Genomic DNA, 15154 nt, shown 5'->3' with positions numbered 1-15154 from the left:
GTTGCAGTGCAGTGTTAGTTGACGCATTCCATTAATCTTTACTGCATTGCTTCTGCATGATTCCTGCAATAAAACTGCTACAAATAATGTAAACATATAATCAAAATTATTATTTTCTACTAATGAATAAATGCTCGAAAAGTGTTATGATTATTATCAGTGCCTGTGAGTATCATTTGTCAAATGTCACAATTGACAAGAAGGTGCTTCTAATTTGTAGTCACTGTTATTTCATTTGACAACACACTCACCAGTTTCCAGTTTTGCCGTTTGCGTCAGTTCATAGTTGCTCGTTACGGAATTCAAGGTCGTAAAATATTATCAAAATAATAATATTATTACATAAAGCTTATCATAATTCACTATGCCTCAGTGCGAAATTTCTCGTCTATAAAGACAGTGTCTGCGTGTGAATCAATACTTACTTTGCTATGAATATGAATTAAATTTAACAATATGTACAAACATTATTAATCTCCTTCTTAACTTTTTCGGGTGTTATTATTAAATTGTGAAGTGTTTAAAAATAAATAAAAATGAGGCTAGCTGGCACAATTTTCACCAATGTTACCAAAATGCTGGACTTCTATTCGCAGTTCAATCCATCGCCGCTTTCAATAAAACAGTTTATTGATTTTGGTAAGTGCAATAAGAGTTTAATTAAGCGGGAAAGATATAGAAGCTAATGTATAACTATTGCGCATTTATTAGGTATATTGTTTCATTTACGTAGGTATATTTATTAGGGCTATTTAAGTACAGTGCCCTAAAAGTTCATTGACAACACAAGGTCAAGTTTTGTCTTATTGTATTATTAATTATAATATATTTTTTAACACAAATGTTATATTTTATAAATAATAGTTAACGGTTTTCTTTAATAAACAATAAATATACCTACATATAATTACAGTAATTTTGGTTTTGTTCCAATTTACATGAAATTAAAATCTTATTATTAATTTTCCTCATTTAGCGATACATTGAAACAAAATAATAAATCAGTAATCACTACATAATGTTTAAGGATTTATAAATTTATTTTAAGACACCTTTATCAAATATAAAATATGTAAGTTATTTAAGTATATAAATTAAAACATAATATAGCTACTTTGCAATTTCATTTTAAACAATGATTGTGATTACATTATTAATTGTATTTGACTATGTTATCAAGCAAATAAGTAATTTCAATTTATTTATTTAACTTTAGTAGAATCATAATAATTTCATGTGACTTTTCTGTTTTTACATTATAAAATAGTCATTGTTCTACTTTAAATCCCATAATCAACAAATTTCCGATTTAATTTTATTTACTAACTGTTATACAAATACTATGCGAGTCTCAGTGTGGTTTCTTCAAAATATTGCATAATTGTACCAAGGCTAACTTGCTTGCTTGATGTTAAGCAACTGTTTATAAACATAGGAGCTATCAAGAATTAGATGGAGCATTTATTAAAATATTAATAATAGTACCTATTTTGGGTATAAGTGTACTTCCCTAGATTTTTTATTATTTCCTTTCCTTATATTTTTAAATATTGTCCTGTATATTCCTGTCTGCACTAAGAACTATCTGTTACACCTTTGTATAAAAGTGTTAAAATATTTTTACAAATAGATCTATATTTATTATTAGGGCTTGGTAATAGTCTCCTTTGGATGCATTGCTTTGGTTTCAAGGAATCCAGAGTAATTTATGTATCCTATTGAGTGCTTCTTTTTCATACTTAGGCATAGCTCTGTCCATTTTTGTAATAAGTCTATCTACACACATATCCTCATAGGTGAAATGAAGGCAAAGTATATTTTTGTAGTATATATATATATATATTGGTCTTGATCACCACAAAAAACCTCTTAAAGCACAGAACTCAGTAAATTTACTACTATCATCATGCTCCTGTGATTCCTCTGGTGTTGCAAGAGATTGTGGGCGCCGGTGATCACTTAACAACAGGTGACCCGTACGCTCGTTTGTCCTCCTATTCCATAAAAAAAGTCATTGGCTGTTCTTCTTTCATACAATATTTTTTAGAAATTTTATAGTAAAACCTATATATAAATGACATATGAATTTGACCTCAATACTCATATGTTGAGCTTAAAAGTTATAAAGCTATAAAATTTATAGGTATCTATTGAAAAGCATCAGCTGCAATGCTATAAGCCAATTTATATTCAAGGCTCTTTCAATTTAAACTGCGTCACTGTATCTATTGGATATTCATTGGAGTCAAGTATTTAAAAATAAGGTGTCAGTTATCTTTCTTTCGTTTACTATAAAAATGTTTTTCGGTACTGTAGCTTTAAGATAGAATCCAGATTTTATTGAATCTAGATTTATATAGAATATGTCACCCTTACTTAAATCCATTTAATATAAAAAGGTTTATCAGACAAATTCATACAATTTGTGATACCATGCTTAAAATCATAGTATTATTTAAAATCATAGTAGACAAAGTGTACAAGCAATAGAAAACGTAAGCGAATCTATATTTACTCTAACCAATTGCGATTGACAAGTCGTAAACAGCCAGCCACACTTTGAATTACCTCCTAAACCACTAGTATTTTGAAAATGAAACCACTAGCTGCTTGTGAATGGGTGCTACTTTTGATTGTTGGTCGCTCTGGTATCAGAAAATTTGCTACATGTTTTTTCTACTGTTTAAGCAACAACTCTTGTGTTTTACTAATTAACTTAAATATACTTATTTTTTTGACTTGTGTAAGGCATTGAGTATTTGGTGTTTTTTTTTTTATATAAGGAGGCAACAGTTGTCAGGAAATGTGTTGCCGGTGTTTGAGTATTTTTGTTGCATCACTTTATATTCATATATATAGTCATTAAAATGTGTAAGGCCTTATGTGGAAGCTCATGGTCGCTCAGACAGACAGGCAATTGAGAGGGCTACGCTTGGTGTTTCGCAATTTCGAAATCGCATCAGAAATGGGGAGATCCATAGGAGAAGCAAAGTGATGGACATAGCCCAGATGGTTGCGAAACTGAAGTGGCAGTAGAAAGGGCACATAGCTCGTCAGGTATCCCAACACCTGACGTTACGCCCGTTTTTCCTCCTCTTTCATAAGCGGCCAAGTGCGAGTCGGACTCGCCCATGAAGGATTCCGTAGCAGCAAGTAACAATGTAACAGAATATATTGTAGTTCGTTGTAACTTTGATTAATGTTTTAATTTTTTCTAGAAACTGTGACATTCATAATGTTAACACGAGGAACAAACATAAACTTGTTATGCCTACTACTCGGTTGGGTCGAGTTAGTAAGTCTTTTGTTGAGCGATGTATATGCTTCTACAATATGATCCCAGAGAATGTACAAAACAAATGTTTTACGAAATTTAAAAGAATTGTTAAAAAACGTTTGTGTGGGAAAGGCTATTATAGCATAAACGATTTTTTTAATGACACCACGGACTGGGAATAAAGCGAACACCCTCGGGCTCTTTAATTATAAATGTTTATTGTACGATATTACATCCTTATTTTATATTAAAAAAAAACCGCTGAGTTTCTTGCGCCCATTCTTCTCAGGTCTGAGGCAGTCTCTTTTGAATGGGTGGTGGTATTTGACGTTCAATAAGTGATTTTAAATCCTTTTTTGAATAAAAATATTTGAATTTGAATAATATTGTATTTATTTTCAAGCTATTGATAAAACTACTTACTAGATCTCGTTAAACACATTTTCGGTGGAAGTTTACACATTTTACCACTTTGGAAGTGTCTCTCGCGCAAACTTTTCAGTTTAGAATTTGGCTACGGAACCCTAAAAAATACTTGTAAACGAAGCGGAAGTTAAATTAAATATTGACTATAGCAGTGAGCCATGTTAGTAATATAATAGAACAAACATATTAGCAGGCGGTTGCGTGACCTAGTTTTAACAGTCATTGTTCCGATAACCTACGTATGTGGCAATTCATTTGAATTACGGTAAGGTACAGTCGCCAAATAACGTCTCCTTTTTGTTAAAAATAAATTTATGCGGGACTCGAACCCACAAACTCTCGCGATCCGTGTGAGCGCTCTTCCACTGAGCCAACCGTTCGAGTGTCAACTTTCAGGGTGACAGAAGCCACAACCTGAAAATTAATGAACTTTACGTCACTTGAACGGTTGGCTCAGTGGAAGAGCGCTCTCACGGAACGCGAGAGGTCGCAGGTTCGAGTCCCATAACGTTCAGAAATTTTGTTTTCAAATTTAATTTGTGTAAAAGTATAACAAGTAAGTAAAGTAATAAATAAAATGTTAGAGGTAATTTGAAATATTTATTTATTGTTTAGAACATTCTAAAACTTCCTAACTGTGTTGTATTTTCTACAAAAATAGCATTAACAGAAAAGTAGAAATTGTAAACATTTTTTTTGAGCCTATTATGGACCCGGGGACGAAGACGTTGGTGTTTTTGTTTTAGATCTTGTTGGTTCCAACGGAACGGGGAAATCAATTGCCATAGATGCCTAACGCCAGATGAAATTTCCCAAATACCATCCCGGGGCCGATATAAGGCTCATGTTAGGGGAGGATATTTAAAAATTAATCCAAAATCACATATCAATCACATAAGCTAAATAAAATTTTAATATTTTTAATTACTTCACTCCTCTCATCTGATTAGTACTGCCATTCTGAGCAATGGAACGCCGCAAATCCAATAGAAAGCCGCATCCAAAACGAAAGGCAATAGAACCACATGATGAACAATTTAAGGCGACACTAAATGCCAGCGACCTTGAGCGATATGAGTTCACGGCTGCCGCCCGGCATGTAACAAAGCCAATATTTTCAAAATTCTTGCGTGGAAAACAGTTTATATGCTTACAATCCTCGTTATTCACTACTAATCTGAATAAATGAACCTAGACAAAAACGTACAAGCTATAAGAATAAATTTTCTGAGAGAAGTACCAAAAAAAAGCGTCACGCTATGCCAAAAAAATTTGTTTAACTTCAAAGCAAAGTGGTAGTTCAAAAAGGCTCGGCAGTGTTAACTATAACCAACAGCAAGCATTAGCAACCTACAAATAAGACTTAAGGATATGTGTAACAGGATTAAATAGTGTTCATAGCTCGAAATGCTATACTTTCACCACAAAACTTGTCTAAAAACACCATGTTTGCGTGTTTTCTGCTTACTCTTCGCCTTAACTGCCCATTCTGCAATGATGAAAAATCCTGTGAAGTAAGAATCGTTCGAGGAAAGTTCTCTGCACGTGTTGAATGTCGGCTGTGTCTAGAATTTTTCCAAAGCACAACAAATGTGCTGTCTGAACCAATAGATGTTTACAACAAGTGGGTAGATGCTTGTGAAAATGCTCATTTATTAATTAAGTAAAAAAAAAGATCTGAGTAATAACAAATGTCAAACATTTCATTACAATAAGTCTATTACATCCATATTTAAACACTACCCACATCGTATTTAAATTAAAAATTCAGCTTGAACACTTCTTCTCAATATCTTAAGCCAGAAGCTACGTGTCACCGCTAAACTTTTGCAATTAAATAAAAATAAAATAAAATAAACAGCCTTTTTATTTGCTATGACCTAAGTAACATTTTGTTTAGTGGATTAATAATTATAATGAAATAAAGTAATTTTTGTTAGTATTTATTAGTTAAGGTAATATTTATTTGATTTCTTCCATAGGAACCCTCGTGCGGGTGAAGGCCTCCTCCAGGTTGTGCCATTTATCTCTATCTTGTGCCAATCCGAGCCAGTGTTTGCCTGCGGTCACGCGTATGTCATCTGACCAGCGTTTGTGAGGAGGAGATATATAGATAGATAGAAAAAAACGTGTGGTGTTGTGGGACACCGGATAGGAACGAAGTTCCTTATTATAAAAATTTTACTACTGAATTCCACTGTCTAAATTCTAAAATAAAAAAAAAATCTGTACACTTATGTATGCCCGCAAGAAGTTATACTTCTTTGGCGTAACAAAACAAATCCTTAAAATTATTTATTCGTCGTGCTATTCTACGTTTGAAGAAAGAACAATATTGTAGAAAGCGTGAAATAAATTATTGAATATTAATGAATACAGCCGTATTGGCTTGAACCCTTTGCCTATCCTAATAATGGACGAAGAAACCAAAAAAATTTATTAATGTCGCAAACGTTGGAAAATTTCTGAAAACTTTTATATTTTGATGTCGTTGTGCGCCACGTAATAGTCAAAGAAATTTATCTTCATTAACATCAAAAAGGTATACATAATGTATATGTATATGTTTTGCTTTTATGTCAATGTAATTTTGCAGTTATAAACCTATTTAAATATGATTTAAATATTCGTTTATTGTATTTTGGTTTGGCTTTGTTACCAATGCTCTAAATAAATAAAATAAACAATCAATGTAATTTATCAGAAATGTGTCAAATGTCAATTATTTATATATAAATAATAATAATCTTACGTTCCGGACGTTTTTACCGGTTAGGGTACCCCTCCGCATCGTCCCTTATGGAACTTCGTTCCAAAAAGATACCGACGTGGACGACATTAAGCTAGGGGACTGAATTTGGCGATTATACCCTACTACTGTTATTAAATTCCACCTTCGCACGACACGCCACAAGTTACGATATCATCCCCACCACCTGGATGTGTGGTGGTCCTTCACAGTGCGGTTTTTAAGGAGCTTTCTTCCTCGTACCACGAAGCTGTGGAATGAGCTTCCTTGTGCGGTATTTCCGGGACAATACGACATTAGTACCTTCAAAAAAGCGCGTACATCTTCCTTAAAGGCCGACAACGCTCTTGTGATTCCTCTGCTGTTGCAAGAGAATGTGGGCGGCGGTGATCACTTAACACCGGGTGACCCGTACGCTCGTTTGTCCTCCTATTCCATAAAAAAATATTATATAGGTACCAATATAGATTTAGAAAAATACTTACGACAGGAGTAAAATGTAAGCATTTTAATTAATATGGATTGAAAATGTATGTACGTGGGCTAAAATGATGATATGATGATAAAGTGGTCTAAATATGTAATAAAAAAGTGTGTGTACAGTAAGTAAGAAGTGATACTTCTTTGGCGTAATAAAGCAAATATCCTTAAAAAAATGTATTCGTCGTGCTTATTTACGTTTGTAGAAAGAACAATATTGTAATAAAGAAGGTATTAAATTACAACCAAAGAAGATGTTATTATACCGCATAATTTAGTTAATTTACTCTGAGGTATATAATATACTGGGTGGCCGAGAAGTTTACGTCCAAAGCTAAAATTTGAATTTGGCTCATTTTATTGGCCAATGTTCTGGGAAGTTTTTAAAAATAGTTAGAAGCCATAGGCTCCCTATTTTTTTTTCGATACCTTGAACATTTTCATGAAATTAGCAGTTATCTTGAACTTACGACTCAATTCTTAACTAGTTCCGCATTGTCTAAACTATTCATAGTTTCTTATGTGGTTATTGCAACTGTAGTTAATAATTATCAACAATAAAATTAACTAAAAGTGTTCAAAATAAGTAATTAACCAGAATTAGGTGAAAAAAGCGGATAAAAGGGGAAAAAAATATTATCTCCTAAACTACGCAAAATCGTAGGGGTGATTCGGATACTCATCACCATGACGCTTTCAAATTTTAGCTTTTGACGTCAACTTCTCGGCCACACTGTATACAAGTGGTGTAGTTTACTAACTAATATAATTGTATTATTATATTCTATATAAGTAGTTACTTTAATTATACCAGTGGAAGGCTCCGTTGCACAGGATGCCGGCTACATTACTGGTACCACAATGGCGCCTATTTCTGCCGTGAAGCAGTAATGTGAAAACATTACTGTGTTTCGGTCTGAAGGGCGTAGCTAATGAAATTACTGGGCAAATGAGACTTAACATCTTATGTCTCAAGGTGACTAGCGCAGTTGTAATGCCGCTCAGTATTTTTGGGGTTTTTCAAGAATCCTGAGCGGCACTGCATTGGCACGGCGTATCAATTACCATCCTGCTCTTCTCGTCCCTTATCTTCATAAAATAAAACTTTAATTAGGTAAAAAAATCTAATGAAGAATTTTAGAGGTAGACAAATACCAAGAGTAAAGGTTTTTTTAGATCTAAAACATCAACAACGTGTATGTTGCAGGTGTAAACAGCTGTACAAATAAAACACTTAAAATGGCTTACTGTATGATAAGATTAATCCGTACTTTATAGTGATCCACTAAAGCTAGGCAACCGTAAGAATATAAGCAACCGAAAAAAGTGATAAATGCTAATAATATTATATTAAGAAGTTTTATTGAATTTTCCAAATGCTGCCGAGAGAACCTCTCATTCCAAGTTTTGCGAGTGTAGAGCGCCGAGAACGATGCCCCGTGTAGAGGCGAAACACGTGGCGAAGTGGTTAAAGACAAATTCAAATATTTTGATTCAAAATAGGTTATGATATAACTTATTCAATGTCAAAAACTACCCATTCAAAAAAGTATGCCTCAGACTTGAGACGAACGGGCGCAACAAACCCAACGGGTTTCTTTTTTTAGGCTTCCGTAGCCAAATGGCATAAAACGGAACTCTTATAGATTCGTCATGTCTGTCTGTCTGTCCCTCCGTCCGCAACTTTTTCCGAAACTATAAGCACTATACTGTTGAAACTTGGTAAGTTGATGCATTCTGTGAACCGCATTAAGATTTTCACATAAAAATAAAAAAAAACAATAAATTTTGGGGCTTCCCCATACTTATGCAAATGAAACTTAATTTTTTTTTTATCAAACCCATACGTGTGATCTTTCTATGGATAAGTCTTCAATGATATTGAGGTTTCTTATATCATTTTTTTCTAAACTTAATAGTTCGCGCGAGAGACATTTCCAAAGTGGTAAAATGTGTGTCCCTCCACTGTAATTTCTAAAATAAAAGAATAATAAAAAATAACATATATGTTGTGTGATGTACATTATCATGCAAATTTCAGTATTTATGGCAAGACTAGGTATAAATATAAAATATAGATACTAAGGTAAGGGTTAAGGTATTCATAATCGTATATTAGAGCTAAAACGCTCATTATCTCTTCGATAAAGCTGACGTGACTTATAGTAGCTAGGACCCTTCTATAAACCTATTTTAAGCACTCGAACGCAAAAAAACATGGCCGACATCAATCGGCTGTTCGTTAAATAATGTGATCAATAGCTTCCCGCTCAAAGTTGTTGGATATCCGTAATAGATTGACAACCGACAGACTTCAAAACTTTGATTTTTGAATTTTGAAAGTATTTTGACATCGACTTTTGACAACTGACAAACCATTGATATTGAAAAGATTTCTGTTTCCATTGACAGTTCCTCATTAGATTAGTTAAAATCATGTTTTTTTTTGTACGAAATGGCAACATTGTGTACTATAGAGACGTATTAGTTATGGGAGATTTAGGCTTAAAACAAGTTTTAACTAATATAGCTTTATACCTTCGAAAAGCGTTTTATTATGAATAAGGCAGTTAATATCTGCTCATACAAACGTTATCTTTTAAATTGTTTTATATTTACGTATTAAACTAACACACTGTCAAACTCGTCGTCATGAAGCCCTTTTACCTTCGCGACACTACCGGTCATCATTGCCAAACGATATATAAATATTTTAATGCTACACCTTTTTGGAGAAATCCTTCGAATTGACGTGACAACTGGGCCGTTAGCGCGTCATTTATTTACGTACAAATATGCTGGCGGAAAAACTGCTGTACTAAAGTTGTTTGTGAATCAATTTCTGTCGTGTTCTTAGAATGTTGAATGTTTTGACAAGTCCGTCGTAATTTATGCGTCTAGATAGACTGACAAGTTTGAACATATTAAAAAAACAGTGGCTAACTGTTAACCTCTATTTTCAGCAACACACGTACACTTTTTTACGTGGGAGGCTCTTTTACACATGATGCGGGCTAGATAATGGGTATTACAACGGCGCCTTTTCTGCCGTGAAGCAGCAATGTGTAAGCATTATTGTGTTTCGGTCTGTAGGGCGCCTTAGCTAGTTAAATTACTGGGCAAATGAGACTAACCATCTTATGTCTCAAGGTGACGAGCGCAATTGTAGTGCCGCTCAGAATTTTTAGGTTTTTCAAGACTCCTAAGCGGCACTGCATTGCAATGGGCAGGGCGTATCAATAACAACATGCTGCTCGGCTCGTCCCTTAATATTGTCATAAAAAATAACACTAACAAAGTGTAGACGTAGCTTGTCACGCACGCTAAAGTATTAAACCTAGCCTGTTGTCATGCGTTGCCTAACGGCAATTTACATAAAAACTATTTGTCAAGCTTAATTAAAAATAATGTGTGTGTACTTATGTATGCACGCAAGAAATTATACTTCTGTGGCCTAACAAAGCAAAACTACTTAAAATTATTTATTCCTCGTGCTATTCTACGTTTATAGAAAGAACAATATTGTAAAAATCTTGCAACGATGGCTTTGACAATAAATTATTAAATAACGAATACGGCTGTACGGGCTTGAACCCTTTGCCTATCCTAATAATGGACGAAGAAACCAAAAAAAAAATGAATGTCGCAAACGTCAGAAAATTTTTGGAACCAACTTCACCCTTCTTACTTTTGTGTTGCAGTGTTACGCGCGCATCTTAAAATTTCACTCTCACCATTTTTTCATAACGCGCCTAAGGAAGTCTAACTTTTAAAATGCTGTCAAATAGATTTCTGCGTTTAATTTGTTAAATTTATATTATTATAATAATTATTGTATTTGTTTTCCTCGTAGTTGTTGAAACCAGTTGAGTCGGTGCTTAACTTTGAGTTGGTTTACAACAGTACAAATTGCGTGTTAACTTTGATATCAAAACACCAACTACTTACTGTGACTTGTCATGAACACTTGAAATAGGGTATTGCTTGTAACTAATTCTAGTAGGCTATATAAGATACATAATAGCTTTAAGGGTAAATGTATATACTTTTATAATAAGTCCCAACTGTACAGACATTATATCTATAAACTAGCTGACCCGGCAAAAGTTGTTTTGCTATATAAAGTGTAATTCACGCGATAGTTTTATAAGTAATAAAATATTGCCTATATTATAGCCTGTACATCATTTTGTTCTATTGTCAATAGTTTTTGCAGCACACGCAAAAATAGGTTTTCGATTTTACACCTTGTGTTACAAAATAGCAATTTTATTACGGATCCCTAATTGTGAAAAAAAAACATAGCCTATGGCCTTTCTCGATAAATGGACTACCCAACACTGAAAGAATCATTCAAATCGGACCAGTAGTACCAGAGATTAGCGCGTTCAAACAAACAAACAAACACTGCAGCTTTATAATATTAGTATAGATAAATTTAGATGTTTTATTACAAAATGGCTATGTCGTAATCCTGTTACTCCACAGCTCAATATCTAAGTGATCGGACAGCCTAGGACTAGATTATGATTATTTTATAGCAATAACAATGACAGTACAATATTTTATATTTTACTAGCTGACCTGGCAAACGTTGTATAAACATAAATGTAAACCTTATATATGTAAACCTTCCTTGAGCTTCAACGAATCTATTACAAAAGATTTCATTGAGATCGGTCGAATAGTTTAGGAGTTATTAGGGAACATACAAACATACATTCTCTTTTATTTAAATATAGAAGATAGATTGTCATTTTCCAAATTATTTTCGATTTTTCGACGCGTGTTTTTTTAGTTTTTTTAGAATTAAAAGTTTAAACTATTCTTTCAATTTGATTTCTGAACGACGGGGGGCACATCAAAGGAAAAACAAAATTGTTGTTTTTATTTAATTCCAAGCAATTTTATATTTATTCACCTTTTAAACGTTCTCTGGACTTCCACAAATAGTTCAAGACCAAAATTAGCCAAATCGGTCCAGCCGTTCTCGAGTTTTAGTGAGACTAACGAACAGCAATTCATTTTTATATATATAGATTAAAAAGAATGCTGGGAGATTTTCTTGCGCCATTTGTTTCCCTAGCGGTGGTAGTTTTATAAAGGACATGAAAAAGAATTCTACAGGATCAATTTTGAGAAAATAAATGACTCTTTTTTGCTCTCGCGAGAAACTTCGTCATATTATCTCTTCGTGCATGTCATTCGCGTAATTGCACGAACTGCGGACGACCGTGCAAATTGCGATTAACATATTTTATCACATCAATGAATTGATACTGTGTACGTGACTGTGAGGAGAATGTGTTATTTATTTATTATAATAGGCATTATAGGATATTATAATAGGTACGTGACTGTATTATTAATTTATTGTAATAGGCACACACAACAGAATTGCAACAAATACATAACATACAAAAACTGTGTGTACACAGCATGTTTAGCAGAAATATTATGTAACTGCTAGCTGACCCAGCAAACATTGTATTGCCGATATTAAAATCGCGATACAAAAGTAACTGTTGATCGTAGATGGGTGAAAATTTGAAGTTGTATGTATTTTTTAATGCTGACTCATAATCAAAAATTTCGTGTGTTTTTTCCCTTAACATTTAGGGGGATGAAAAATAGATGTTGTCCGATTCTCAGACCTACCCAATATGCACTCACAATTTCATGAGAATCGGTCAAGCCGTTTCGGAGGAGTTCGGTCCCGCGCACCGTGACACGAGAATTTTATATATTAGATTAAAATACAATAATAATAGCGATCTTAAAACTAGTTTTAGGTATATTATAAAAGAAAATTCGTATATATTTAGACAAATAGATGTGAGTTATGGTAAGGGAATGTTAATTTTTATAATACAAGTAATTCAACAGTAGCGTAACTCAGCGGTCTCCTTGAAATTTATACCTACGTTTGGGGGAGCGTTAGGGTTGGTACATACAAAAAAATCAACGGCGCGGCGCAGCTAATTTAACTCGAACAGCGACCAGTCTCAGAGGCGTACGGCGTGGCACTCAATAGTTTTGTCTCCCCAAGATTGCTTAGCGTCCGTGTAACATGTAAATCGTGTGTGTGTTTGTGTGCGTCGATTCGGGCGCTCTTCTATGAAGTTCTGTTTATTATTGTATTGTGACTATGTCATATTAACGCCGTGATGTCAGTGTGTAAGCGGTGCTTTTTGACTGGTGAATTTTGAAGTGTTTACCAGGACGTAAAGACTATGACGTAACTATCATGGCGGCTTGTCCCCATCTAATATCTAGTGACTAATAATAACATAAACTGATGATGCCTACTAAAAAGGCATAAAAGGCATTTATTTTCTCAAAATTGATTCCTTTAGAATTCTTTTTGATGTCATTTCTTATGCTACTAGATACTACTACCGCTTCGGAAACAAATGGCGCTCTGAGAGAGAAGAAGCGGCGCAAGAAACTCTCCCAGCATTTTTTTTTTTTTTTTTTTTTTTTTTAAGTAAGTAAGTCTTGTTAAAAAACGTTTGTGTGGTAAAGGTTACTATAACATACATGACTTTCTTAATGATACCACAGATTGGGAATGGAGCGACCGCCCTCAGGCTATTAAATAATATGTTTAATTGTACAATGTTACTTTGTAAATGTTACTTTAATTGTAAAACATATTTTTGATGGAAAAAAAAAGCGCGCTGAGTTTGTTGCGCCCATTCTTCTCAGGCCTGAGGCATTCATTTTGGAATGGGTGGTAGATTTTTTTACTTTCAATAAGTGATTTCACATCCTATTTTGAATAAAAATACTGATTAAAAGCACACTACATAATTTCTCACATTTTAAATAAAAAAAAAAGTGAAAAGGCATACATTTGTACTCAGTAGCTCTCTAAAAATTTCGTACTGATGAAATAACAAAAACAAAGACATTAAAACCACACGATATACAATTGAGTAATCCGGTCAAGTCGAGTTTCACACTCGCACACGAACGGTTCCGTATACTTTTGTAAAAAAGTATTTGCATGGCGGCCATTTTGTGTAAACGACATCGTTAGAGGTCGTGTCCATTCTTGCACTACTCGCACCAATTGGTCCGTCGTTGAAATACCATCGAATATGGTCTGGTACCAAGGGGCCTACTCCTAAAATCGATATTCGATAAATCGTGGCATTAGTCGTATCGAATCCTACTCTTAGTTACATCGTAATCAATGTTGAAATGATTATTGAACGAACGAAACATTATTCGATATTATCGGTCCTAACCCTACTCTTAGTTGAAAATGTCAGAGACGAATATTCGAATTTCACAAATAATCAAACGTCACTTTTACGATAATCTCAACGACACCTTCTAGGCTGTCGATGCTATTATCGTTTCAAGTTGTATAGATATATTTGCCATACAATATACATAGTTAATAAATATTATTAAAATAATTATATGTGATTTACTATTCAAGAGGATTTTTTTACTACTAAGTTATTTAAGTCATTTTGTTGATCGTTTATGCGTAGAAATAATGCAAATGGCCGCCTGAGAAATAGGAAGTCGACGAGAAGGGTTGAGTTACTTTTTTTTACATTTTAATATCCGCGAGTTTTGTATTATTTATTCAATTTTAAATAGTCATATTATATTCATTACATATTTTTATAACATTTACATTATGGGTAAATGATACCAAATTGGTGGTGCAGAGTCTGGCATGGTCCTTAGCGCCTAAACTATGTTTTGACTTTTGACAGTTAACAGCGGCGTAGCACAGATAATGTTTAGGTTTGAGAATATTACATTCACACTAACATCGTAAAAAAATCAAAATATTAGTCCATGGTAACGATAAACGATAAGGAATTCGAACATTTGTTAAAGTATGTTAGTTGCGATATATTCGGAGTATTATCGTATCGTTCCGAATGTATCGTTGTCGATTTTACGAGTAGACCTCCTGGTTCCAGACCGAGTCCGATGGTTCGGCCGGACCAAATCCGACCATGTGTTTAGGCTATAAATTACATGTGCCGGCGATATCTCCTTGACAGCGCTGCCATTCAACTTTTGCACGGCAAGCCGGCAATGCCGCCTTATGATATTGAAATATTCAAGTTCATTGACTCATTGACCCAGTTACCTTTTCTACAGTACGTTTAAATTTACTCACAATGAAAACTCTACTTTTTGACAAAACCAATGCGCGGATTTTGTTAGTTTTTGGTCTATCGTCAGCGAAT

The 15154-nt window shown here is 33.9% G+C and overlaps 2 protein-coding genes across 2 annotated transcripts in view; both read left to right on the top strand.

The window, feature by feature from the left end:
* Positions 1 to 257: 257 nt before the first annotated feature.
* The window catches only part of LOC126968327 (pyruvate dehydrogenase (acetyl-transferring) kinase, mitochondrial), a 66210-nt gene continuing 51313 nt past the window's right edge, over positions 258 to 15154 (top strand). Inside the window, exon 1 of the mRNA XM_050813284.1 lies at positions 258 to 639. Coding sequence (XP_050669241.1) covers positions 537 to 639 — 103 coding nt within the window. The 5' untranslated portion in view covers positions 258 to 536. The remainder of the gene's footprint in view (positions 640 to 15154) is intronic.
* On the top strand, positions 4671 to 5370 carry LOC126968283 (transcription elongation factor 1 homolog). The gene is made up of 2 exons (XM_050813180.1): positions 4671 to 4740; positions 5180 to 5370. Exons 1-2 carry the CDS (start codon positions 4671 to 4673, stop codon positions 5368 to 5370), a joined length of 261 nt encoding a protein of 86 aa, XP_050669137.1.

The sequence above is a fragment of the Leptidea sinapis genome, chromosome 15 (genome assembly GCF_905404315.1).
Source record: "Leptidea sinapis chromosome 15, ilLepSina1.1, whole genome shotgun sequence".
NCBI lineage: Eukaryota > Metazoa > Arthropoda > Insecta > Lepidoptera > Pieridae > Leptidea > Leptidea sinapis.
This window is presented reverse-complemented; position numbering and strand designations above follow the sequence as displayed.

What these genes read in the sequence shown, in the direction of transcription:
- LOC126968283 (XM_050813180.1), top strand. Translation starts at nt 4,671, where the DNA reads ATGGAACGCCGCAAATCCAATAGAAAGCCGCATCCAAAACGAAAGGCA. An exon ending in AGAACCACATGATGAACAAT is followed by an intron (nt 4,741 to 5,179) that starts TTAAGGCGACAC and finishes TTACTCTTCGCC; the next exon opens with TTAACTGCCCATTCTGCAAT.